Source organism: Protopterus annectens, chromosome 1.part0, assembly GCF_019279795.1.
Source record: "Protopterus annectens isolate FY-2018-M chromosome 1.part0, PAN1.0, whole genome shotgun sequence".
In the NCBI taxonomy this organism is placed as follows: Eukaryota; Metazoa; Chordata; order Ceratodontiformes; family Protopteridae; genus Protopterus; species Protopterus annectens.
Window position 1 is genome coordinate 1,851,333,636 of NC_056725.1, and position 25,627 is coordinate 1,851,359,262.

A 25,627-nucleotide genomic window follows, 5' to 3' on the forward strand; every position below is an offset into this window, starting at 1 on the left:
AAGGGTGCATTAGAGCATGCCTGTGAGTCTCCCCCTCTTGGGAAACTAGAGAGAATAACTTGTTGCATTTGGTGTTGTGAGGAGAGGCAAAAAGGATGCTACAAGGTTGGCCCCATCGGCTGAAAATCTGCTCTATTACTAATGGATTGAGGGACCACTCATGAAGGAGCAAGATGGATCTGCTCAGTTTGTCTGCAAGTATATTGAACCTCCCCAGGATAAGCACTGCTGTCAGAAAGCAGCAAGAGGATATCATCCCTGGGTAAGTTCTGGCTCTTTCGTTTGTTGATGTACCAAACAACTGTCATCTTGTCTGTCTGAATAGATACTACACCCGTGATAAGGTAAAAAAGTTCTGAAAGGCCTGCAATGCTAGCAGGACTGCTCTCCATCTCCAATATACTGATATGAAAACTGGCCTCTGTTTGGGACCATGTGCCTTGGACTATCTGGGAAGCATCTGTGGTCACTGTGGCTTACAAAGGAAGAATGAAAGGACATCCCTGTAGAACATGTAGAGATTCTAGCCACCACTGTGTATGAGTTCTGCAGACATTCATTAGAATCACTAGAAAAGAAATGGGTTGGTTCCTGACTAACCATTGAAATGCCAGAGTCCATTAAGGAACCCATATATAAAATTTGGCTAGTGGCACTAATGTGATGGAGGCTGCCATGCATCCTAGGAATTGAAGAATTAGTTTCACTGGTGGCTTCTAGAGATAAGACTTGTTGGATTGTTGGTGAATGGATGTAATTATCATTTGAGAGAGTTTTGCTGTTTGAAGTCTTGTGTCCAAAAATGCTCCAGTGAATTCCAGAGACTGGACTGGTTGTAGCTTGGGCTTTTCTAGATTTACTGTAATCTGCCCCCCCCCTCCCCTCCCCTCACTGTGTACAGTTGGAGTAAGGAGTCCCTGGCCTCAATAAGTAGATTCCTGGAAGCGGTGGTGAAGAGCCAGTCATTCAAGTACAGAAATACCCACAAACTCTGCAGTCTGAGACAAACTGCCATTACTACCATTCACTCAGTAAACACCCGGGGGGGCTGTGGTGAGACCAAAGGGCAGAGCTCTGAATTGGAAATGACTGGCTGCCAGCCAGAAGCAAAGGAAATTCCTGGAGCATTTGTTCATCTTTATATGGTAAGATGCATCCTGAAGCTCTATTAAGCATATCCAGACACTCCTCCTCAATAACGGAAGAATGGACTGAATTGTGACCATCTGGAATTTTGTTCAAATCACAAACTTATTCAAGCAACTCAAGTCCAAAACTGTCCCTGGGTCCCCTCTTTTTAGCACTAAAAAGAATCTTGGGTAAATTCCAGATCATCTAAGGTCCGGAGGGGCCTCTTGGATGACTCAGTTTTTTATATGCTTCTTTGTTTCTGAAGCAGCTTCTTCCCTTTGCTAGGATGGAACATAGAGAATCCTTTTGGGGCACAAATGAAGGGTGTGGAAGGGAACAAAACAGCATCTGGCTGTCATCCTATGTACCCATTTGTCTTGCGTGATGGATGTCCAGATTACTGGGTGCAGGGATAAGCACACCCCAACTGCGTCCAGAGTATGACGGTCAGGCAACCATTAAGAAACACTGGAAAGGCTTCTCTGAGACTGGACTCCTGAAGCCTTGTTTTGTGGGCCACATCTACCCCTTGATGACATCCTTTATGAGCTTTCCCCTCTGCCTTGGGGAACTCTTTCTTCAAAAGTATCTGATGCAAAGTCCTGGGATTTATGAAACCATATGAAACCATGTTCTCTTTCCTTCCTTCTGGTTTTTGGAAAGGTTCTTTTGAGGGGTAGAGAATTTGGCATCTTTTTCACTTCTTGAGATAGTCTCTGACTTTGGGACCAAACAAAGTTGATCCATCATACAGGGTGTTACAAAGAACGTCTTGAATGCTTTGTAAAATTGCATAGCCACATCCAGACATATCTTCAAATGAAAATACTATTGCAAAACTAGTAAAGAAGTTGAAACCCACTTCAATGGCAGCAAATAACTTGCCAGCAGAATATCTAAAATTAACAGCAGATGTCATTGCCTTCCCTGTGTCAATACTTACAAACCGCTCTATAACAGAACAGAACCACTCTATAGCAGAACAGCATGTCCCAGCTATTTGGAAAATTGCATATATTACACCATTACACAAAGGAGGCAATTCAACAGAACTAACAAACTACCAGCCCATTGCTATACTTTCACCACTTTCTAAAATTCTGGAAAAATGTATCCACTTTCAACTTCCTAAACACCTTATAAACAATAATCTCCTCTCATCATCACAGCATGGATTCTGACCATATCAAAGCACTATTACAGCTCTTCTAAGTTTCACTAATACTATAAATAAATTCAGAGATTATGGCAAAATAGTGTCTTCAGTCTTTTTGGACATATCTAAAGCATTCGATACAGTTTCCCATCCTACGTTACTGTCCACTCTGAATAATCTTAATATCAACCCTAATGCTGTTAACTGGTTTCAAAGTTATCTATCTAGCCAACAGTAAGCTGTGAAATGGAAGCAAGATCTATCCACAGTCCTTCTTGTTACACTTGTCCCTCAGGGTTCAATCCTAGGGTCCCTCCTCTTCAGCATATTCATAAATGATCTTAATACTGCCTCCTGTCAAGCATATATCATACAATAATACAATATGCAGATGATTCAACCCTCATATGTGCAGCATCCACAATAACTCAACTTCTTACGGTCACACAAAAAGCCTTCTCTGATACTGAAACATGGCTAGCAAACTCACAACTCATTCTCAACCCTTACAACACTAAACTTATGATCTTTCATCCATCTAAACCTACTAACCTCCTAGCTAACTTTTATATCACTGCCAGTAATAATACTAGGATTTTCCCAGATTCCCATACAAAACTATTAGGCATCATAATTGGCAACAGAGTAAAATTTGACATACACATTTCTAACATAATCAAAAAGGTTCATGAAAATGGGAACAATGTATAGAAACAAAAAATTATTTACAGATGCTGCAAGAATAGCCATAGCTAGAATGCACCTTCTCTCCTCACTCTTATATGCATCCCCCATACTTACCAACCTCAAAAAGTCAGAACTAAGTAAATTAGAGTCATGTTCCAATAAGATTGCCAAATTTGCAACAGATTCCACACATTCAACCCATCACTGTCAATGCCTCAAAAATCTTTCTTGGTTGGAATTATCTCAAGTTATGAACTATAACCAGTTACTAATGGCTCACAAAATAATGCACAATCCTGACAACGTACCTTCTCTAAAAAATCTTCTACAACCCTATTCTAACATTTGTAATCTTCGATCATCTAACAAAGACTTACTCCAAGTAATCAAAGTATCCAATACAGCAGGCAACTCTCTTTACTCTAACTTTGTTGCCAAAAATTGGAATACCCTTCCACATAGTATTAGATGCATAAGTAATCTTAATCATTTCAAAATATCTCTCAAAAGACACTTATTTGAATCCTGGCTTTGCACGTGTAACACTCCAGGTTAATTATTAACTTAGTCCTACTTATACAATTTGGGTGTATGTACTAACTCTGCTAACATATCACTTCTAACAACACTACTTCTCTATAAGTAGTTACATTCCTAGCGGCAACTCTCACCAAGGAAGTATTACTAACTATGCACTACTTTGCCTAAGTGATTCTCCCTACTTAATTTCGTAACTAATGTTATGTTCCTCCACATATATAAGTTCAACCATTTATTTGTCTATATTCAAGTGTTTAAAGTCTTGTTCTATTTGATACTATGTATATATTTTTGTTTTTAAAATTTTGTCCTGTAAATGTGTTAACACTCCTTTTTTTTTTGTCTATAATTTCTATTACTTGATGTGATGACTTTGTATGTAAACTTAGGCCGGAGCTTTTCTCCCCGGGCCTCCGCTGAAAATGGGTACTGTCCCAGTCAGACCATCCCGGTAAACAAATGTAAAATAAATAAATAAATACCTTTGCCGGCTGCTCTAGATGCATCCTCTGTGGGATTAGAGATAAAGCACATAGAGGCATTTGACAGTGACTGTGAATTAATGGATTTTCTTTGATCCTCAGCCAAGGTTCCTAATTAGCGATTTACTTTGTCAAATCCCTCTATAAATGAGTGATGTGTGCTGAGTAATTAAGCACTCTTACTGAAAAGGTAGATGAGGCACAGACATGCTTCCTGAATCTGTCCAATGCAGGCAACTCTCTATTCGGTGGATGGACAGAGGAGCTTTCTTTTGCAAGCTCCTTCGTAGTGGCTGCCACCACTACTACAGAATCTACCATGGGATCCTTGCTGCAGTAGGGATGGTCTTTGGGAGCAGCCAAATACCTGTTGGGATTTTTGGGTATAGGTTCAACTGTGTGTGTGGTTCTTTCCATGCCTGGGAGGAGATCAAGTTGATCATCTCATCAACAGTGAGGACAACCCAAGACGTAGATGGGCCAGAACCAACAGCCTCATGGAAGACTGATTCTTCTGGAGAAGGTGCTTGGGAGGACCAACCCTCTTTTCTGTCTAAGAAGTTTGAGAATCTCTCTGAACAAGATGTCCTCAAGGGAAGGATCTGGGATAACCTTCTCTTTCATCAAAATCAATGCCAGCGGTCAGGGAATCCTCTGGGGAATCTCCTCTTACACTTATGTTTCTTGTGAACGTCCTCTGTGGGTTGTTCAAAGGAGGACTCAGAAACAGGTATTGTCTCCCTTAGTAGGACAAACTCAAAACTTACAGGAACTGACTGTCTCAATGGGTCCAAGAGAGCAGTGAGTAGACTCTGGGTAATCCTGTGGGGGAGGGTTGGATCTGGCTCTGAAAAGGAAGACCTCTCTCTCTCTAAGATGACAGAGTACTCTCTCAAAAGCCTCAAACTTCAAACTCGACACTGATCCAGGGAGCATTGATGTCAGTGCCAAAACTCTTGAAGGTGACTGAGTAACCCTAGAAGCCATTCAGCTAGGATCCAAGGCTATCACCAGAGCCAAACTATCAAGTGCTAATGCCACTACAGGAAGGAAAGGATCTAAAGACCTTGGATCCATCCTACCCTGTCTGAGTTAGTGTTGACTGTTCGGCTCCAAGATTCTGATGGCTCCTACAGTGTTTGAGCAGACTTCTTCAGAAAACCCATTGGAGTCAAAGAAGTATGAAGCCTCTGCTCTGATGCAGATCTGCCCCGGGCAAGAACTGGCTCAAGGGACTCTGATCTGAGAGTTTGGATCAGAGAAGGACCCATTCACAAGTGCGAGGAAGAAATGGTTCTTCCCAATCTGATGGTAGTTGGAGCTGGTAGTACCCCAACTGGATCTGAGTCTAAAGGAAATGCCTTTCCAGTCTGTGTCTAGTTCAGTGAGGCTGCAATTGGATATAGATGACCTCAAAGAGGAAGTAGAGGAAGGAGATCTCAAAGTATATGGTTGTCTATTTTGTAGGATTGGAGACTGATGCCTGGGAGAGATAAGAATCTGGGGGAAAACCTGGGCAGAGTTACAGATCCAATAATTATTGGATCCAAAAAGAGCATTGGCTCCAAAGATATGGAGATCTTAGCTGGCAGCATTGATGAGGGTGTCGGATCTAGTGATCTTTTTTTTCTTTGATTTTGATTTTTCTTTGTCTTTGTCTTTCCCTCTCTCTCTGTTTTTCTTTAGGTTTATCAGACCTTTCAGAGGATAAAGAAGAGGAAGGTGAAGAAGAAGCAGCTGCAAACCTCCCCAATTCTGAAGAGGTCTTCTCTCCTGCAGTTGGCTGTAGAAGACCCTTTAATCTCAACTTGTTTCATTTCTCTATGATGGCTCATTGACCAAAAGTTTCACAGATGGAGAAGGCCAAATCAAGATGACAAGGCCATAGGCAATAAACTCATTTCTCATGGCCATTTAAATTAGGTAGCTTCTGGAAACAAGTGATGCACTTTTTAAAACTCAAAGGGAGCTGGCTCATTCCTTACACAAGGCATTATGGGTAGGGGAGGAGCCTGAGCACCAGATCCAAAGCTTAGAAATGGCTGAAGCTGGATGGAGGTCATATCCATGACCCATATGTTAAGGAATGAATGAAAAAGATAACATCAGATAAAATTATTCTGCAGTAGAAAAAAAAACAAGCTATCAACAAATGGGAGCAAGAAATGGAGAATAATCTAATCAGATTAATGCATCACTTCATTTGGGTTGAAAACATAAACATTCTAATTCAAAGGTTATTTAACAGTGTCTAAGTGTGGTATAAACGTGTTACATTATTAATGGCTCCCCTGTGTCTCCTCTACTAGCTACTGATGTGTCTTAGTTCCATCTTCCCGCAATGTACTTACTTTGACTAACTGTTCTGTTCTAGTCTATTTTCAAGCAGCATATGTTCCTGTCATTTATTACTATTGTATTAGAAGGAGATGATATAAAAAATATTCCGACTCTGCTCCTCTTTTATCTGGATTTTCTTTCATAAACCCAGTGTTTTATCAAAGTAAGGTTATTAGGGTTAGTAAATATGAATTATTCAGACTAACATAGATGTCCCTTTACTATGTGGCATACAGAAGAGAGGACTTCTGTCTTACCTTCAAAGCAATGGCAAAGGCTATATTTTTTAAAAATGCATGCCAAGACAGCATAGCTGAAAGGTTTAATGAATATCTGGATATGCTTGTAGTGAAAATTAGTATTATTAATGGGAAGGAAATAGGAAGGTAAATCACACAAAATCTACCATAACTATTGAATAAGCTATATGTACTACTAAAATAATGCACTCCTATTACTGCATTTCAAAGTAATAGCTATTGATATAATACACAGAGAAGTCATCTACACAGGATAAAGACACTTATGCTTCTTGAGACCCACTAGGTCGCAAGTTGGACATCTTCACCTAAAGTCTCATGACCCTAAAATTTTTACAAGTTCTTTTTTTATTTTCTCTTTTGTTTTCTCTGTTTAAGGAAACAAGGGCCTGTGATTAAGCAGTCAGTATAGAGTATTAGTGCATTACTTTTCTGCTTGCCTACAGTGCAAAGCAGCAGCTGGTGTGGACTGATGTTTTTGAGAACATGATAAGCTCTTGTTTAAGAAAAATAAATTATAATACTTTAATCAAAGCAATATTGAATGCCACTGAATACTAAACAGTCCATAGTAAATCATTAAACTGTCTGTATAAACAAGGAATATCTTACAGTTTCTACAACAGAGGAATTCAAGATAAATTACCTCCATAAATTTGTAATTATGCATTCACCAACCTATTAAAATTCAACCAGTTCATAGTTTTGCTGAGGTTAACTGAGAAAAAAATAACAACTTATATATCACCTAAAGCAATTCTTCCAAGCAAATTAAATATCTCACGAGACTAAATTACCTCCTAGCATTTATTAACCTTCAGTTCATTAGCTTAACCCAAAAGACATTTCTGTCTGTTTCAATTAAGTGGCAGGATTTTCAGACTTTGGAGGTTATTGTTGTTATGTAATGTTTAATGCAGCTTATGCTGTAATGCGATAGTCACTGATATAACCACTGTACTGAAAATGCCCATCTGCTAAAGCTATGTTTATATATGAAGAACACACACAGCATCACTACCAATGTCTAGTTGAGTTTTATTACACTTCAGGACTGCTGTACATATTGGTCATGCAGTCAATTGATAGTTCATATTGTCTTCTCTAGGCAATCCATATAACATTTCATTTCAGGTAAAAACAGAATTTGAACTCGTCTGTAAAAAAATGTCTAACTTAATAATCCTAAATTGATGCAGTAGCATATGACTTCACAGTAATACCCAACCACCAGGGTTCCAGTTGCTACACATACACTGTACATTAGCAATAAAAGCATACAGTAAGCAAACATGTAACAAAGCACATATTCCTTTGCCTTGTAACCAGCGCATTTACCAAACCACATACTAATAGAAGGAGCACTACCTTCCTTGCCACACTCTGGCATATTTTAGTTCCTTCTAACACTTTCCATCTTCACACTTATAAAATACTACTGAATGTTTTGTGATTCTGCCAATATACATTAGTGAAAATGTAAATGCATTAAAATAAAGTCATATAGTTCAATGCAGTATGGCATTTTCCAGCATAGCAGTGGCACCACCCCAATTTTCTTTTTCAGTACAGTGCTAAGCTGTAGAGCTTCTTCTGAATATTAATCGCTTGACACATTTTTTCACTTAAGAATGACAAATATCTTTGCTAGTATGGTGTCCATCATTTAGTACTGCTGTGGCACAAGAGCATCGTGCTGTCCTTCGTTCATTAACCCTATCTGGAAAACTTGTAACTGATATCTCTGTTGGTTCAAGAACTCTAAAACTGATATGCACCTTTCACAGACTTAATCAGTCCATAGGTGTTAATGCAACCCCATGTACTAAATTTTCCCTTCGACTTCATTTGTTATATCAGTAACAAATGCATTAAAGATAATTAGCTGTCATACTCTGGCAACAGCATCACTGGTACCCAACAACTTTCATTCATGATCGTCACAGTGATGCATACTTGCAATCAGACTGGTCCACGGAACTATTAACAAGTCTTTTAGCCCTAGTACCATCTGATGGTGAATAGCAAAACTACACAACTTATCAAAGACTGGTTTTACTAAACCTTTAGCAGTTGATCTGTGCTGCTTTCCCAGACATTAACTCTGGCAGTTAATACAGATGATTATTTCTATGGTAATGAGCTGCTTCCTGTAGTCCAGAGTTTGATTCCTTTAGCATCCATTAGCCTACTCTGATTCTCTGAGCAAGTCTCTTAATCAGAGAGTGCTCCCAGGTTGCCCCTGCATTGGGTTTACCTGGTTAGTAAAGAAAGCTAAAAAAATCCCTAAACTTTTAAGTGACAACATTATAAAGAAAGAAATATAAGGACTGTAACTCTTAGTGCCATATTGTCATACCTTTGATTATGTGATCTCAGCAGTCATCTATTCATTTTTTATCTGAAACCCTCTTACCTTTAAAAGATTTATTGCTGAGGCATGTGTATGTGAATGCATGTCAGGAGTGAGGAAACACTTCCTTTCTTCCTAGAAAAGTGCATGTGTACACACACACAAAACACACACACAAAACACACACACACACACACACGCACACACACACACACACACACACACACACACACACACACACACACACACACACATGGATAATAAAACAAGGTTATACAGGCAATCCTCTGCTACAGGGTATAATGTGTATAACAGACTATTCTTAACAGACTGCTAACAGATATGTGGTTAATGTCTGACAAAAGCCTTACTTAAATGATATTCTAGTATAACAATTTCCACAAAATTGCATGGTGAATCAAAGCAGTATTCAGATGGTGTGACTAAGATGGTTAAAATGAGTATCACAGCTGAAAAAAAAGAATACAGAAATAGGCTGTACAGTGTACAACAGAGCAAGAAATCTGCCAGAACATATTACATAAATGTGAGATCACAATGCAGAAAGGCAGTTCCTAAGAGTTAACACAGTGGACCATATTACTAAGACATGTAAATCCTTAGCATGCCACAGTATGCCACTTAAGGAAAATGCAGTCAAGAAAATCCCCCAGAGGTATCCTATTGGTCCATATATGTCTGAGGTATTCAGTCATACACACATACACCATCCTGAGATATTAGAAAGCAAAGATAAACCATGAAAAATAATGCAAAGAAACTCTAGGAAGAAATCGGAAGAATCATAGGTCCCTCTCAGCAGTGATTACAGAATCTCCACCAAAGCCCTGCACTGCAGCAAACTCTTGTGTCACTGCGCCAATGGGAATGTCTCTAAGAGTGCTTAGTCTTGGGATACTGGAAGCAATCCGCAACACAACCATTGTTATACAGTACAGTGAATTAACATTATGGCATGATCATCCCTGGCCCTCTGCAAAGTTACATTATGGTTGCCTGCTCTAATTTTTCAGTTCTGGACATAAGTGGCTAGCATATTTAAAAAAAAAGAGTGGTCTGCAAAAATGAGGTATGGAAGCTACTTAGTGCTGCTTCAGCCTGCAAAGTCAGGGCTTGTGCAAATATTCTTCAGCAAGTAATTTGTATCACTAAGAAGTTTTGTAAATCACATCTATTTTGCTGATTTTGACATAGGACTCATATTCCAAGATTTGCTGATTGCTATATTTGCAAACCAAACCACTACAGAGAGTAGCCATAAAAGAGCTGTCACTCTTGCTCAGGTAAGTCATAGACATTAGTGGAGAGTTATTTAAAATGAATGAGATCATAATATACACAACTACAAAAGAAAACAATAATGCCAGCTACTCAAAAGCTGTCATGGAAGTTTAAAACTGAAATTCTTGTTCATGAAAAATGATGCCTGTTTTATTACTGCAGGATTTTATTGTTATGCCAAATAAATCCCATGATCCATTGCAGTAATCCTACTAAACAACAAAAATGATAATGAAATAAATCAAATCTACTAAGGCAATAAAATAATAAAACTGGAATAATATATGAAAAATTAATATTCTGTCACTGAATCGTGACACTTCTAAGCAGGAACCATCTACCAGAATGGGAGAGCTCAAAATAGCTTCTTTCTTTAATAAACATAGTGATAAAATGAAAAAAAAATATTAACTGGTAAACCCATTGGACACACAATCCCTTTAAAGTGGCAACCTGTCAAAGGAAAAAACTTCAAAGACCAATACACGTAAGGTTCAGTTAAGGCACTTTAATTTACTTGCAGCAAGGAGACAAAAACATGCAAATACAAGGATTTGTCTAACTACTAACAGGAAGTATGTTCATTCTTATACTGTTTTACAAGACATGGCCTTCTAAGCTGACGTAATCAAACACAACTTTAAGCATTGTACTACAGCAGGTGTTACTTCAGATTTTCTGCTGACATGACTAGATTTGTGAGAAACTTTTCAGAAAAACAACCTGGCCTTGGTGACCAGTACTTCATTTACAAGCGTCTATTGTACACTGTTACTTTTCAAGGTACTTTTCTAATACAGATACAAGCAAATGCTGATTGCAGTTCATATTTTCAAGCAGGCTTTGTCCTAATTATCTGTTATTTCTACAGCTGTGTATGTTCTCATAGCACAGCGGAACTTCTTGTCTAAGTTTCATATAAGCAGTATTGTTCTGTTTATTATTTTCCTAACGCAAGCAGAAATCATCTGCTTCTCAGTAAATTTCCAAGGCGCAAGCAAGATTTAGCTGACAGTACAAGGTCAAAAAGCAACTGCAGTTTGTACAGATTTATGCAGTATGAAATAGAATAAATGTGTTAACTCTTTTAGGCTCTGAATGCACTAAGCATATTACTAATACACAGATTAATACATATTTTTCTAACATTTCCCCCCTATTAATACTTTTATTCTACTTTCAAAATAAGCATAAATAGTTTGTTTTCTTCTCCTAACCTCTTCCACTCAGGATTTGCAGTTAAGAGAGTCATTCAGTTTAAACTTATGAAAGCATTTTCAGTCTTTTAACAGTTCTTCAAACTCAGTACTTTGATATAAGGTTTCAGAAACTGACATGTCTATAAGGTCTTTAATCAGTCTTTTCATGCAGGGGATACCACAACAAACACATACTCCCAGTAGGAGCATACCTACACAAATGGCAATCAGGATGTTCATTAGGATGGTACCCCACCCCCCAAACCATTTCTGGAAAAAATCCGTCAGTGGGTTTGGGCCTGGTTTAGTCATGGCCGACACTTGCTGAATCACCTCAAGATGAGTGTCTATCTCGTGTTTATGGTCAGGAATTTATGAACAGCGTTCTTCTTGGATTAAAGCGCACATACCACCTCACGGTTTTGGAGCACTACAGTTCTCATAGCATTCAGTTCATCAGTCACCAATTCGAGAGCAGAAAAAGTTGCATTGCTCATTACTTCGAGAAGTTTTGACAGTTTTCTCAGCTCCCAGATCGATTTCACTGTTCCATATGCTGGTAATATGCCTGCCCATGATATAACGCTATCACTCAAGTCCATGTGTGTCAGTCCTTTGCCTAGAGAGTGATGGTCTTTCCAACGCACATCGATTTGTCCCACTGGATTTACAGGTTTCTTGGTGATTTCTCAGACATTTTGAATTTTCCCATGAGGCAAAACTGCAGTGTGTTGTATGGCCGGAACCAGGTAACCCAAAAAACAACTGCCGGACCAATTCTCAGGTAACCATTTGTATGCCTTTCTGCCACACACAAAATAACAATCCTCTACTTTAGTAGTAACCTTGCTATGAACGTACACTCACCCTGCATGAAACATTCTTCTATCAATTATAGACAGCTGTTTATAAAGAACAGAATTATGTTTTACTTCATCAAGTGTTTTGTGCATCAATCTAAGAAATGAATCATAGTTTGTATTACAATAAAGATCTACTTTGTTTCCTTTTGTATAACATCTATAAGGAACAGTCACATTACAATTGCTCCAACCCACCTGAACAGTATCATTTTTATAAAAACACACAGTTCCCTTTTGTGGAACAGACAAGTGCAATGCTATTTTATCTTGTGCTGTAATGGTTGAGGTATCATAAATCAAGTTCTCCCAGGTCTCACTGACCCCTAGAGGGACTTGTAGTCATTAATAACCCCCCCCCCCCCCGTATGCTGTCAGCAAAGCTGTGCAAATCCAGCAATTCGAAACATTGAAAGTCTCAGCATACACATATTTAATTGCCTGGTAAGTGTTAAAGTTTGGATGCCAGTTTATGAGTAACACTTCATGTTTATTCAGTTCAGTCTGTGTGGCTGGGAAAAGAAAAGGCCACAACAAAAAGATTATTGTCACAAATACAGTTAACAGGATGATTATGCAATACTTCTGAGGAAAGGGCTGTTCTACATTCCTGTTTCTTCTGGACTCTATCATTTTTGCTCTTGGCATGTGACAAGATTTTTGTCTAGTTCAAAGTCTTTAACTAATTTACAGTGCGTCAGGTGGATCCAAGAGGCACGCTCCGCGATCCTGACTGCAGTGGGTGTTGACAAAAGCACTTGATATGGACCTTCCCACTTTGGAGATGCCCAATTTTTCTTTTTGACCACCTTCTGCCAAATCCAAGTTCCAGGGGGCACTGCCACTTCTGACGGTCTGGTTCGTTCTTTATCTGAAATAGAATTTAACTGCAACAAATGTTTAGAATTTAATAACTTACACATATACTATGCTAATGTACCATCATCTTCCTGGTCTGTGGGCATGAGAGATTTCCACTGAGGTATATAGTAAGCCCTTCCAAAGAGCTTTTCAAAAGGAATAGTTCTCATGCTCAACAGTGCCGGGGCAGACAGTACATCCAATTTCTCTGTGTTTCTGATATTAATTTTCTTAGCTTACTCTTTAAAATCCCATTATGCCTCTCTATTAGCCCTGCTGATTGAGGGTGATATGCACAATGATTTTTAAAAGAAATTCCGAAATATTTACTTAGCTGTTGTATGGTCTGATTCACGAAGTGCGTGCCATTGTCACTGTAGATCCTTTCCGGAATGTCGAATCTAGGAATGATTTCTTTGACAAGGACTTTGGCTACCGTTGTAGCATCTGGATTTTTAGTCGGAAAGGCTTCCACCCATCTGGAAAACATATCTACAATGACAAGACAATACTTCTTATTTTCTCATTTATTCAACTCTATGAAATCCATACAGATAGTATGAAATGGATACGGTGGTGTAGGGAAACTCCCTTGCTTGGGCTTTAATGCCCCTTGTGCATGATGTTTATTACAGGTGTGACATAACGAACAGAATTTTTTAGAATAATTTGTGAATCCATATGTCGTGAACACTTGGTTCACCAGCTGTACCATCCCCCCTGTTGAGGCATGGCTCTGTCCATGGCTCAACAAAGCTGCATATCTAAACAAATTAGATGGTAATATCAGTTTCCTTTCTTTAGAGATGTACAGCCCCTTTTCGAGAATTACTCCTCGTTTTACCCATCTTTGTTTTTCAGCTTTTGTAATAAGTGTCTGCATTGTTTTTAACATTTCTAAGTCTAAAATCTCAGAGGGTTGTAATTCCTCATTCAAAAGAAATACTTCTGAAGCTGCCTGCTTTGCAGCTGTATCAGCTCTCGCATTACCTTTTGAAATCCTATCCTGTTGCTTGGTATGAGCTGTGCATTTACAAATAGCTACTTTCTGAGGTAACTGAATAGATTCTAAAATATCTAAAATAAACTGTGCATGATTAATTGGTTTGCCAGTAGATGTTATCATTCCTCAATTTTTCCACTGTTGCGCAAAAACATGTACAGTAGAAAAAGCGTACTGGATGTCAGTAAAAATGTTCACAAATTTACCCTTTGCTAAGGTACATGCCCGTGTCAAGGCAATCAATTCTGCTGCCTGTGCAGATAAACTGTGTGGCAAAGATTTCGCTTCTATAATGTCTGTGTCAGAAACTACTGCATATCCTACTAGGTTCTGTCCTGCAGGACCTCTGTTTGCATGAGCCATCCATGTAGTATGTCACCTCGGCATTATCCAAAGGAACATCCATAAGATCTTTTCTAGGCAGTGTCTTTTGCTCAATCCCTGCAGGCAGCTGTGTGGTGTGCCATCCACAGGGGTTGGGAGCAAGGTAGAAGGGTTCAAAGTCGTACATCGTTCAATTGTCATGTGAGGTTGGCTCAACAATATAGTCATACAGGAAAGATGCCTAGCAGGGGAAAGATATGCTACCTTTTCTTGTAGCAAAATAATTGCGACTGCATGAGGCACTCTCAATGTGAGAGGGTGGAACAACACTACTGAGGCCGAAGCCTGTACTGCCATTGCAGCTGCAACTACTGCTTGTACACAGTGAGGTAAAGACCATGCCACTGGGTCCAGCTGTGATGAATAATAAGCAATAGGGCTTTGCTTGTCCCCATGTTGTTGTGTTAACACTGATGTCATATAACCTTGCTTACAATCTACAGTTTGGAAAAAACGTTTATGATAGTTTGGTAATCCCAAAACTAGTGAGGACACTATTAACTGTTTCAGTTTGCAGAAGGCAGATTCTGCTTCTGGTGTCCATTGTAACAAATCCTGTGCTGCCATAGGCTTTTTATAAATCAGGTTAGTCAGTGGTGCAGATTCCAAGGCATAGTTTGGAATCCAACTCCGACAAAAATTAGTCGTACCCAGGAAGGACATCATTTCCTTCTTGGTAGTGGGTTTTGGTGCTTGTAAAATCGCTATTTTTCTGTCCTCATCTAATGTCCTACCCTCCTTGGATATTACATATCCTAGGTATTTAACTTGTTTTTTCCAAAGCTGTAGTTTATTTTTGTTTACTTTATGTCCTTCAGCTGCTAAAAATTGTAATAGCGCTATAGTGTCTTCTTTACAATCTTGCTGGGTGGGGGGACGCCAGCAGGATATCATCAACATAAAGCAGAATCTGACTACCTCTCTGTGGGGTAAACCCCGCCAAGTTGCTTGCCATTTCTTGTGAGAATATTGTTGGACTTTCACAATACCCCTGTGGTAGTCACGTATATGTATACCTTTTCCCCCCTGAAATGTGAATGCAAACCAATACTGGCTGTCAGGGTGTATCGGTATTGAGAAGAACACATTGCTGATGTCTACCACAGAAAAATATTTCTCTTGAGGTTTTAAATCATTCAACAGGGTGTGTGGGTCTGGCACCGTAGGTGCCCTTGGTATTACTGCGTCATTTACAGCTTGTAAATCTTGGACCATACGCCACTCCCCGTTCGCTTTCTTAACAGGAAATAAGGGTGTGTTACATGGTGAATCAGGAGATTCCACCAGCACCCCTTCCTTAAGTAAAGCTGCTATAATAGGTTTTATTCCTACCTCTGCATCTTTTTTTAAGGGATACTGTCTTTTTTGTGGTCTAAATGCTGACTTTGGTGTAATAGTAACTGGTCCCGCTGTACGAATAAGTCCTACATCTGATTTTCCTGTTGACCAGAGAGTTTCTGGTATATGCTGTAAGGCATTCTCTTCCTCCTTCAATAGGAGTGCTAATCAGCTGTCCTTGCTAGACTGCAAGTGTACAGCTGGGTGGGTCTGGGTTATCCAATTCAGCTTCTGCACTTGTATTCCTTGTTCTGACAGTTCTAATTCTGTCTCTTTTTCCCATCTTGTGACTTTTTCTCCTAACTCTACCCATTTCACATTTTTGTCCTTAGTTAAGCTAACATGTAGTAATCGATTAGATTTATAGAGTGCAAAGAACTCCTGGAGCAATGAACAGCTGGCTACACTGTTCCCTTCTGTGTCCCAGTACAGATTACGTAATACCAATCTGCACGATTTCTAAACAATTCTTGCTCATATTCCTTATCAGGTCCTGGTGTATTACAATAATACAGAGTACAGTGCAACAAATGCTGTTTATCAATGTCAAGGGAGGGGAACTTGCTGATGGCTACATTCATCAACTCTTTGGTCACTGCCCCTGGACCAGTCGTAACCAAGTTCTGGCTGTACCAATAAAACATTTCACCCTCCGGTTGCACTGCAAAGGTATCAATTTGTCACTGTGCTTCCATACCCTGCATAGTTGGAACTACTGCTATACCAAATAACTGCATAAGATCTCTGCCCAAGAGGTTTACTGGGCATTTTGCAGAAACAACAATTTTGCTTTTCTGGGTCAATCCTGAAACAGGATCAGTTATCACAATATTATGGGAGAGGGGCTCCCAATACAGCTGTCCATTAGCTGCTTTCACTAATATGTAATCAGGTGACTCTGAATTCCCTGGCAGTTTGGAGGGATGTACCAGGATCCGTGAGGCCCCTGAGTCACACAAAAATGTGACTTCCCTCCCTTCTACCAGGAGTGTGACTTCTGGTTTTGTGTCTGCTAAATAGAGCTCTAAGCTCAATAAAGCCAAATCCAATATTTTATTTTCTTCACTATCTGTGACTTCTTGCACTTCCTCTATGTCTTCTGTCACATTCTCTACTCACTCTATCACATACTCATTTGTCCCTTCTCTGCTATCCCCTTCTAGTGATTCCTGACTATCATATAGTCAGTCCTCACCCTCCTTATCCTCCGTGGTTGCCTTCTTATTTTTCTTGCAATCCCTTGCCAAGTGTCCTTTCTTACCGCATTTAAAACATTCACCCCTTTTCTTTCGCCCTTCAAAGTCCTCTGATCGTTGATCAGATTGTTTGTTTCCCTGGGCATTTTTCTTGCCCTTTTTCCCGGACTGTACTACATATACTTCTGCTCCATCTTCTACAGAAAATACTTGGGCTTTCTTTTTCTTTTTGCTATTAAAATGCCTTTTGGCATGTCTAGCATATTCAAGCAATGACTGTAACCTGCTTGTACGATGATCTACCATGTGTTTTGTAATAAAACTGCTTATGGGTGCAATACTGCCTTTCAAAAATGCATTCTTTAACTGCTGCTCATATGGGGAATCATGTGTCTGATCTTCAGGAACCTGCATTCCACAACGGTTATTAAAACATTCTAATAGTCTGGCATAATATCGGTCAATAGTTTCACCTTCCTGTTGGATGCATTGATTAATGCAAGTCCAGTCTGCCCTAGGCTTCCATTTCTCAGAGATTCAGTCTGTAAGACCTTTCACTCTGTTGTCTAACTCTGCGCTGCTATGTGGGAGGGGCCTGAGCACAATATCACAGGGATTCCAGTCGCCACTAATCATGTGCCAATCTGGTCCCACAATTTGTCTGACTACTTTTTCTACCTCTTTTCCGTTTAAATTATAACTCAGCCTCATTCCTTGCAAATCTTCTAAGAACTTTCTTCACTCATATATCGTGAATTTCTACCCATCTGATATAACTCAATGTCCCCTTTTGAGTTTCCTGCCCATGTTCTAGACCTGGTCTTGACGGGATCTCTAACAAACGGTTTCACTTTTGTAGTGTCTCTACTCATAATGACAGCAGGATATCGCAGGGGTGGACTAATTTGTTCACTTGCCTCATATTCTGGTAAGGGAGGCAGAGGGGCTGATGCTATTACTAAATTATTGTTCTCCTTATCTAAAAACCTTGCTTCTGAATTATTATTCTTTTGTTCCCTTCGGTTTACTTCCTCAATCCACCTGTGTGCCTGAGGAATTCCTAATTGATGTTGCTTTTTTACCCGACCTCTAGAATCGGTTTTAAGCTGTTTGACAAGTTTGACAAGTGAGGATTTTTCTAGTTTACCATCAAATTCATACTTATTAACCCATTTTGAGTAATATTTAATATTATCAGCACGCTGTGACTGCATGTATTTCGCGTCTTCGGTTAACAGCAGATTTTGGGACCTTTTTGTACAATTATTACCCATTTTGTTCTACCCTTTGAATCGTTACGTAACACCTTATTTTTACATGGTACCACGGATATTTTTATAGTCTCTTCAAAATGACTGCCTACCTGCTCTGTTTCCCTGATCTATGACAAGACAGTAATCTTTCTGTCCCTGACTTATAAACAGTCTCTAACAGAACAAATACAGATCTAGTCCCTGATCTAAAACAGAAAAGAAGGTAGATTCACCTTACCTGAGCCTTCATGATTGATCACCTGGTTCGAGTAAACCCGTCCTTCAGTCGCAGATCAGAAAGTGGCTGGCCTCTTTTGTATGACAATTCAGTCGGAGGACTTTTCAAATAAGAAGAACCGATGTGGTTTCTTCCCTGTATGGTTTCAAGCCACCTGGCCTGTCTGATCCGAGGTGAAGTGAAGGATTCCGGTCCGAAGGACCAATCTGTCAAAGGAAAAAACTTCAAAGACCAATACACGTAAGGTTCAGTTAAGGCACTTTAATTTATTTGCAGCAAGGAGACAAAAACATGCAAATACAAGGATTTGTCTAACTACTAACAGGAAGTATGTTCATTCTTATACTGTTTTACAAGATATGGCCTTCTAAGCTGATGTAATCAAACACAACTTTAAGCATTGTACTACAGCAGGTGTTACTTCAGATTTTCTGCTGACATGACTAGATTTGTGAGAAACGTTTCAGAAAAACAACCTGACCTTGGTGACCAGTACTTCATTTACAAGCGTCTATTGTACACTGTTACTTTTCAAGGTACTTTTCTAATACAGATACAAGCAAATGCTGATTGCAGTTCATATTTTCAAGCAGGCTTTGTCCTAATTATCTGTTATTTCTACAGCTGTGTATGTTCTCATAGTACAGCGGAACTTCTTGTCTAAGTTTCATATAAGCAGTATTGTTCTATTCATTATTTTCCTAACGCAAGCAGAAATCATCTGCTTCTCAGTAAATTTCCAAGGCACAAGCAAGATTTAGCTGACAGTACAAGGTCAAAAAGCAACTGCAGTTTGTACAGATTTATGCAGTATGAAATAGAATAAATGTGTTAACTCTTTTAGGCTCTGAATGCACTAAGCATATTACTAATACACACATTAATACATATTTTTCTAACACAACCCAAGAGCAATATCTTGTTAAGTGACTTGCTTAGAGTCACATAGTGAGCAAATAGTGGCTGTGATAATCAAAACCAAGAAAATAATTTAAAATGTACAATGTTTAGTGCTTTACGTCTAAGAAACGTCTGAACCATTTGAAGTCTAGGAACAGTAATATATTAACCACACAAGACTACATATCATTAATATGAGGAAATCTGTCAGTGACAATTTTATTTAGCTGCAAATATTTAGGGTTTAAGACTAACTTTTGTTTATTGTTAACCACAGTTTTCTTTATGCAAATAGATTAAAACCTGATGCAGAAGAAAAAAATGTAACAGCACCTGGAATGTGTTGATATACTGTTTCCTTTATTCCAGTATCTTTTTAAAGGATATGTCCATTTGCAATGTTCAGGTGTGCCCTTATATTGGTAAAATCCAGCTCTAATCTACTACTATTATATGCTCAGGTTTTCAAGTTTTACAAAATACAAATACAGTCAAGGTTTGAAAATTGCTACTTAACTTAAAATATTACATCTTTTGCCTGTCGGTATACCTGTCTTGTTCTTTCTTTCTCTCTCTCTCTCTCTCTCTCTCTTTCTCTCTGTCTTCTACAGCCTTACTATTCCATGCCACTGCTGTGACTGATGATATGCTAAAAATAGTTCATTTGTACATGTGTAATAAAGATAAAACACAATTCTTCACATTGACCTATCATTTTTTCTGACATTTCTCACCAAAGCAGATGCAAATGATGGAGAAGTTTATGATGATGTAGAGAGCCAAGATTTTCCACCTGCTCCACCAGATATCAGGTAAGAGAACAATATTAGGTTTTATTTCACTTATTCATCTTAAGAAAATCATGTAATCCGGGTCTGAGACAATCAACTGTTTTCGAAATGCCACCAAGATTTTGCAATATGTCATACGATCAGGACAATAAAGTAAATCTAAAGAAATCTGTTCTTAAATAAATGTTTTGCATTACAGGCTTTTTGAATTACTTGTAAACCAAGCTGAAAGTCTTCCCATGATCTTTGTGTCTCACTGTAATCACATTGTCCCACCTGCAATCTGCAATCTGTGAGCATGTGAGCCTGCTTTGATGACAGTGATTCCACTTTTGGAGTGCTTAAGAGTGCAAGTAAAGTACAACCTGTCTAGGGAGCAAAAGCAGATTTAACATTAGCAGAATCAATATGGCAGTACAATCATAAACACAGGGTTTCCTTATCAAAATTAAATCTCAAAGAGAGTGGTGCTATAGACTTTCAAACACATGTGCCAGTGGCTTTACATTACACTCACTCTTCTTTATGGAGACATTAACTTTTGCTCAGTAGGCCCAGTACAATAACGACCTACAATACTCCTTTATCAAGTTGTCTTGACATCAAAAATATTCTATTTTTTTCTCCTGATTACAAAATTCCACCCCCTGGGAAGCCGTTGTGGTGCAGTGGTTAGCATTGCCACCTCACAGCAAGAGGTTCTCTGGTTCGATTCTTGGCTGGGCTGCTTACTGTGCGGAGTCTGCATGTCCTCCCTGTGCTCGCATATGTTTCCTCCAGTTGCTCCAGTTTCCTTCCACATCCCAAACACATACTGTAGGTGGATCGGACACTCTAAATTGGCCCTGGTGTGAGTGTGTGCATGTGTGTGCCTTCTGCGGAAGGCTGGGCATCGGGCTGGCAACTCGACACCGTAAAACTCCACTGCCAATCATTATGCAGACCGTTGTTCTGCTGTGGTGACCCCTAAGAAGAAGACAAAATTCCACCTCCTCCGCTGCTTAGTCTAGACTCATGAGCAGTAAATTACTTTGGATGAAGCTAAAGCTCATCTAACTATCAGCTAAGATAAAGCTGTGTGTCTCTCTACAGCTGATACCACCAGCTAAGTTCATTTTGTAAACAATAGTCATACTACATTACTCTGAGAAACTTAATGTAACACGTCATACATACATTTAAAGAGAAATGATCCTCCATGGCTAGATGCCACCATTATTCTTATAAAGCCATTTAGAATGTATTTCTTTTCCATTTGGGTCACAAAATACATATATATTTTTTTCTGGTTGACGTACTCAGTATATATCGGAATCATTTCAATGTTGTGTTTTTATGAAATGAGAACAAAAATATTATTTTTCTAGGAAAAAGTTATATTTTCTGTTACTTTATATATTATAGCAAAATATATGCTCTTAAAAGCAAGTACATATTTGATATGCTGTTGTCTACTTTCCTAAAAAAGTTTGGTTATGGAAAATCCATACCACAACTCCCAACCACAATAACCTCCATCACCTATCCATCACTCTTTAAAAAATCTCTTAGACAACACCTCTCCTCCTGCTGGTTATGCCCATGCCAAAAATAACCCTCTCACTTTCTTCCCCTACTGTGCCACTCCCACTACACCCCTCCCATAACCACTCAACTGGTCAATATATAGGTACTCTGCATGTAATAATATCACAGTTAAATCAATGCCTAAGGTTGTTTACTGCACTGCCTTCTAGCTATCTATGTAACTGTAACTATATGTCTGTATTTATATGTATTTGCCTTCTAGCTATCTATGTAACTGTAACTATATGTCTGTATTTATATGTATTTGCCTTCTAGCTATCTATGTAACTGTAACTAGCTTTTTATCTTTATTGTAATCTTCAACATGTTTAATGTCATGTGGAGCTTTTCTCCCCGGGACCTCCACTGAAAATGGGCTCACCTAGGCCCAGTGGACCTTCCCGGTAAACAAATGCAATAAATAAATAAATAACTAAATAAATAAATAAATAAAATGAAAGTAATTTACTGAGGGGATCCTGTAGTGAAAATTCCATATCTTCAAGCAGTGGAGACATATTATTATTTGTAGTTAGGATGGAATTCATGCTACAATAACCTTTATAAATTAAACTAAAAGAGTGCAACATTTTCAAAACAGTTAGAATATCAAGGAACTTCATGAATTCATGCTAGAATAGCCTTTATTTATTTTATTTATTTATTTAACATTTGTTAACTGGGAAAGTCCAACTTGGAACAAAGCCAATTTTCAGCAGAGGCCCGGGGAGAAATGCTCCAGATGCATAATATTTATAAATTTATAAATTAATTTTATAAAGTTTATAAATTAAACTGTAAGAGTACAACATTTTCAAAACAGTCAGAATATCAAAGAACTTCATATTTCAATTGATTTCCAAAATCTTCCACAGTGTAACACAAAAAGCAACCTGAAAATATTGCACACAATTCATAAGATCAACACTCAGACTTGCGAGAGATGCACTTATATATACAGATTGGAAGCTAAGCACTTTCCAGCCAAGACCAGAATACCTGGTCAAGAGGAGAAGGTCAACACTTGCACCACACCATATGGAACACATAGCCCTCCAGATCACACACCAGCACTGCCTTCACATAAAAATACAAACCACACACCCACCTTCGGGGAGGCTCCCAATAAAAATCTACCCAAGCAGCAGAGACCTCCAAGGCAGAAACACACTCGACCACCACAGCACAACACTAATCCCGAGACACATAACTCTCCTAAACAGTGTGTCACTCAACCAAAGCCCCTAAGGCAAAACAGCATGCCCAACACACTAGTCATAGGTGACTTAATAATGAGGCACACTGATGTCCCACTCATTAGGTTGAATAAGGAGAAAGTAACAGTCAGCTGCCAGTCAGGTGCCAGGATCCACCACATAACACACGTACTCAGGTCCCTCAACAGCAGGTACAAATATGACTCTGTCATTGTACATGTGGGTGTGAATGACCTGAGACATACCGCCCTGGACTACATGAAAAGAGACATGGAGGAGCTCTCGGATTATGTAACCCAGGTGGGTATGACCCTAGCCCTGAGCAGCATCCTACCATCACCCAGAATGATACCACAGTACAAGCAGAAAATGATTGATTTCAACAACTGGCTAAGTTTCTGTTGTCATTCTAAGGGGATCCAATATCTGTCTGCCTGGGATGACATGACTGACAGACCTCAATGCTTTGCCAGAGATGGCCTGCATCTGTCACCCCTGGGCATACAGATACTGGCCAAAGCTCTTGCCACCCCTATAATGCCTTTTTTAAGTGGCGTTCCAAAGACCAAATTACCACCATAACAGCTACAAGCAAATGCAATCTGAGGGTCATGCTTCTCTATGCTAGAAGTCTAAATCTCAAAATCCACATGCTCAAAGCACTCCTTAAAATGGAGAACATCGACATTTGTGCTGTAACAGAGACCTGGTTCAAGGCAGCAGAAAGCACCCCTGCACTACCAGGCTATAACTCATTCCACACCTTTTGGCCCTAAAACTTGGACCAAAGCTCCAAAGGTGGTGGTGTTTCCATATCCATAAAGGATGTGCACACCTCCAGACTGGCAGCCCAACATAATACATCAGAGATACTTCAGGTCCAGCTAACACTGGGTAAGACAGAGATTCAGGTTGTAGCCTGCTATAGCTCCCCAACCATGTCCCAAGACTCACACTCCAAGTTCCTAAGCACCCTGGAGAATATTAGGGACAAACCTAACACTCTCTTACTAGGCGACTTCAACTACCCCTCCATTAACTGGGAAAACTACTCATGCACCAGTAAACTTGCCCAACGTTTCCTGGAGTTCATTAATTCTAATGCCCTGAATCAGCTCATTCTTACCCCCACTAGAAGTAGCAACATCCTTGACCTGGTCATTACTAACATGGGTGACCATTGCTCTACACCAATAGTCAGCTCCCCCCCTGATTAGATCTGACCACAAACTAATCACCTTGGAAATCCACATCCCTCCCACCCCACCCCACCCTGCAACGGTAACCACCATGAAAAACATCTCCAAAGCTAACTTTGGGCTCCTAAAAACAGAGGTGACTAACTTCACGGCACCCATGGAAATGGAGAATTGTTGCATGACTGCCAAATCATACACCAATGCACTGTACGAACACATACACAAATGCATGGATCTCACCATACCCAATAAAACCAAGACGCTCTCCTCCAAAAAAAGGAAGCCAATCTGGTGGTCCTCTGCCATAAACAAACTCTACAACAGAAGGAGGAAACTGATGCGAAACAAGGTGAAGTCCCAAGACTGGAAAAACTCCCTTATCAGCCTCAACAAAAAGTTGGGATCCCTCATTAAATCCTTTAAAGCTAGCTATGAAAACAGAATTGCAGCAGATAGCAAAGACAACCACAAGGCCTTCTATAGTTATGTAAAGAATCTCCACGACAATACCCAGATTTGCTCTGAGATACTGCACAAGGGTACCTCCTATACCGAGCCAACAGATATTGCCAGTATACTAGCGGACAGATTCAGTGCCAACATTACCCCCCCCCCAAAGGACAAATCACAATACCAGTAGATTGCCAGGCACCCAGTATTACTGCTGCACAGGTTAAAACAGCACTGTCCAAGGCCAAGAATACAGCTTCTATGGGACTGACAATATCTCTGTCTGTGTTCTACATGAACTACAGAGTGAACTGGCACCTCACCTGTGTGCCCTGTTCAATCACAGCCTCAACTCAGGATTTATCCCTACCAAATGGTGCACTGCTACAGTCATCCCTCTCCACAAAGGAGGAGTGACTATGGATCCTGGGAACTATCGCCCCATTAGCCTGATGAGTCTGATATGCAAAGCTATGGAATGCATCATCATGGACCTAATAAACAAGGACATTGGGAATCTCCAAACTCTGGATCCCACACAGTTTGGTTTTGTGGAAGGTAGATCATGCCTGCTCCACTTGGTCAACTTCTTTGAGTCAGTCACCAGAGCTGTGGATGAAGGCAAGGTGGTTCATACAGCCTACCTTGATCTGGCCAAGGCTTTTGATACCTTTCCCCACTCAGGAATCATAGAAAACCTCATTAAGCTAGGCATCAACCCCTACATCACTAGGTGGGTTGCAAACTAGTTCACAGACAGAACCCACAGTGTGAAAGTAGCTGACTCCAAGTCAGTCTGCCGAATAGTCACGAGTGGAGTCCCACAGGGTTCGGTCCTGGGTCCTCTCCCATTTGGTATCTACTTTTCTGAAGTTCAGGCCAACATGAAGGGACTCTGGCTGACAAAGTTCGCAAACGATT

General features: G+C 39.6%; 1 protein-coding gene across 1 annotated transcript in view; it reads left to right on the plus strand.

Moving 5' to 3' along the window:
• Window positions 1-25,627, plus strand: part of FYB1 (FYN binding protein 1) — a 2,052,110-nt gene that overhangs the window by 1,950,208 nt on the left and 76,275 nt on the right. Inside the window, exon 16 of the mRNA XM_044069852.1 lies at window positions 20,223-20,295. Within this exon, the coding sequence (XP_043925787.1) occupies window positions 20,223-20,295 (73 nt within the window). The remainder of the gene's footprint in view (window positions 1-20,222; window positions 20,296-25,627) is intronic.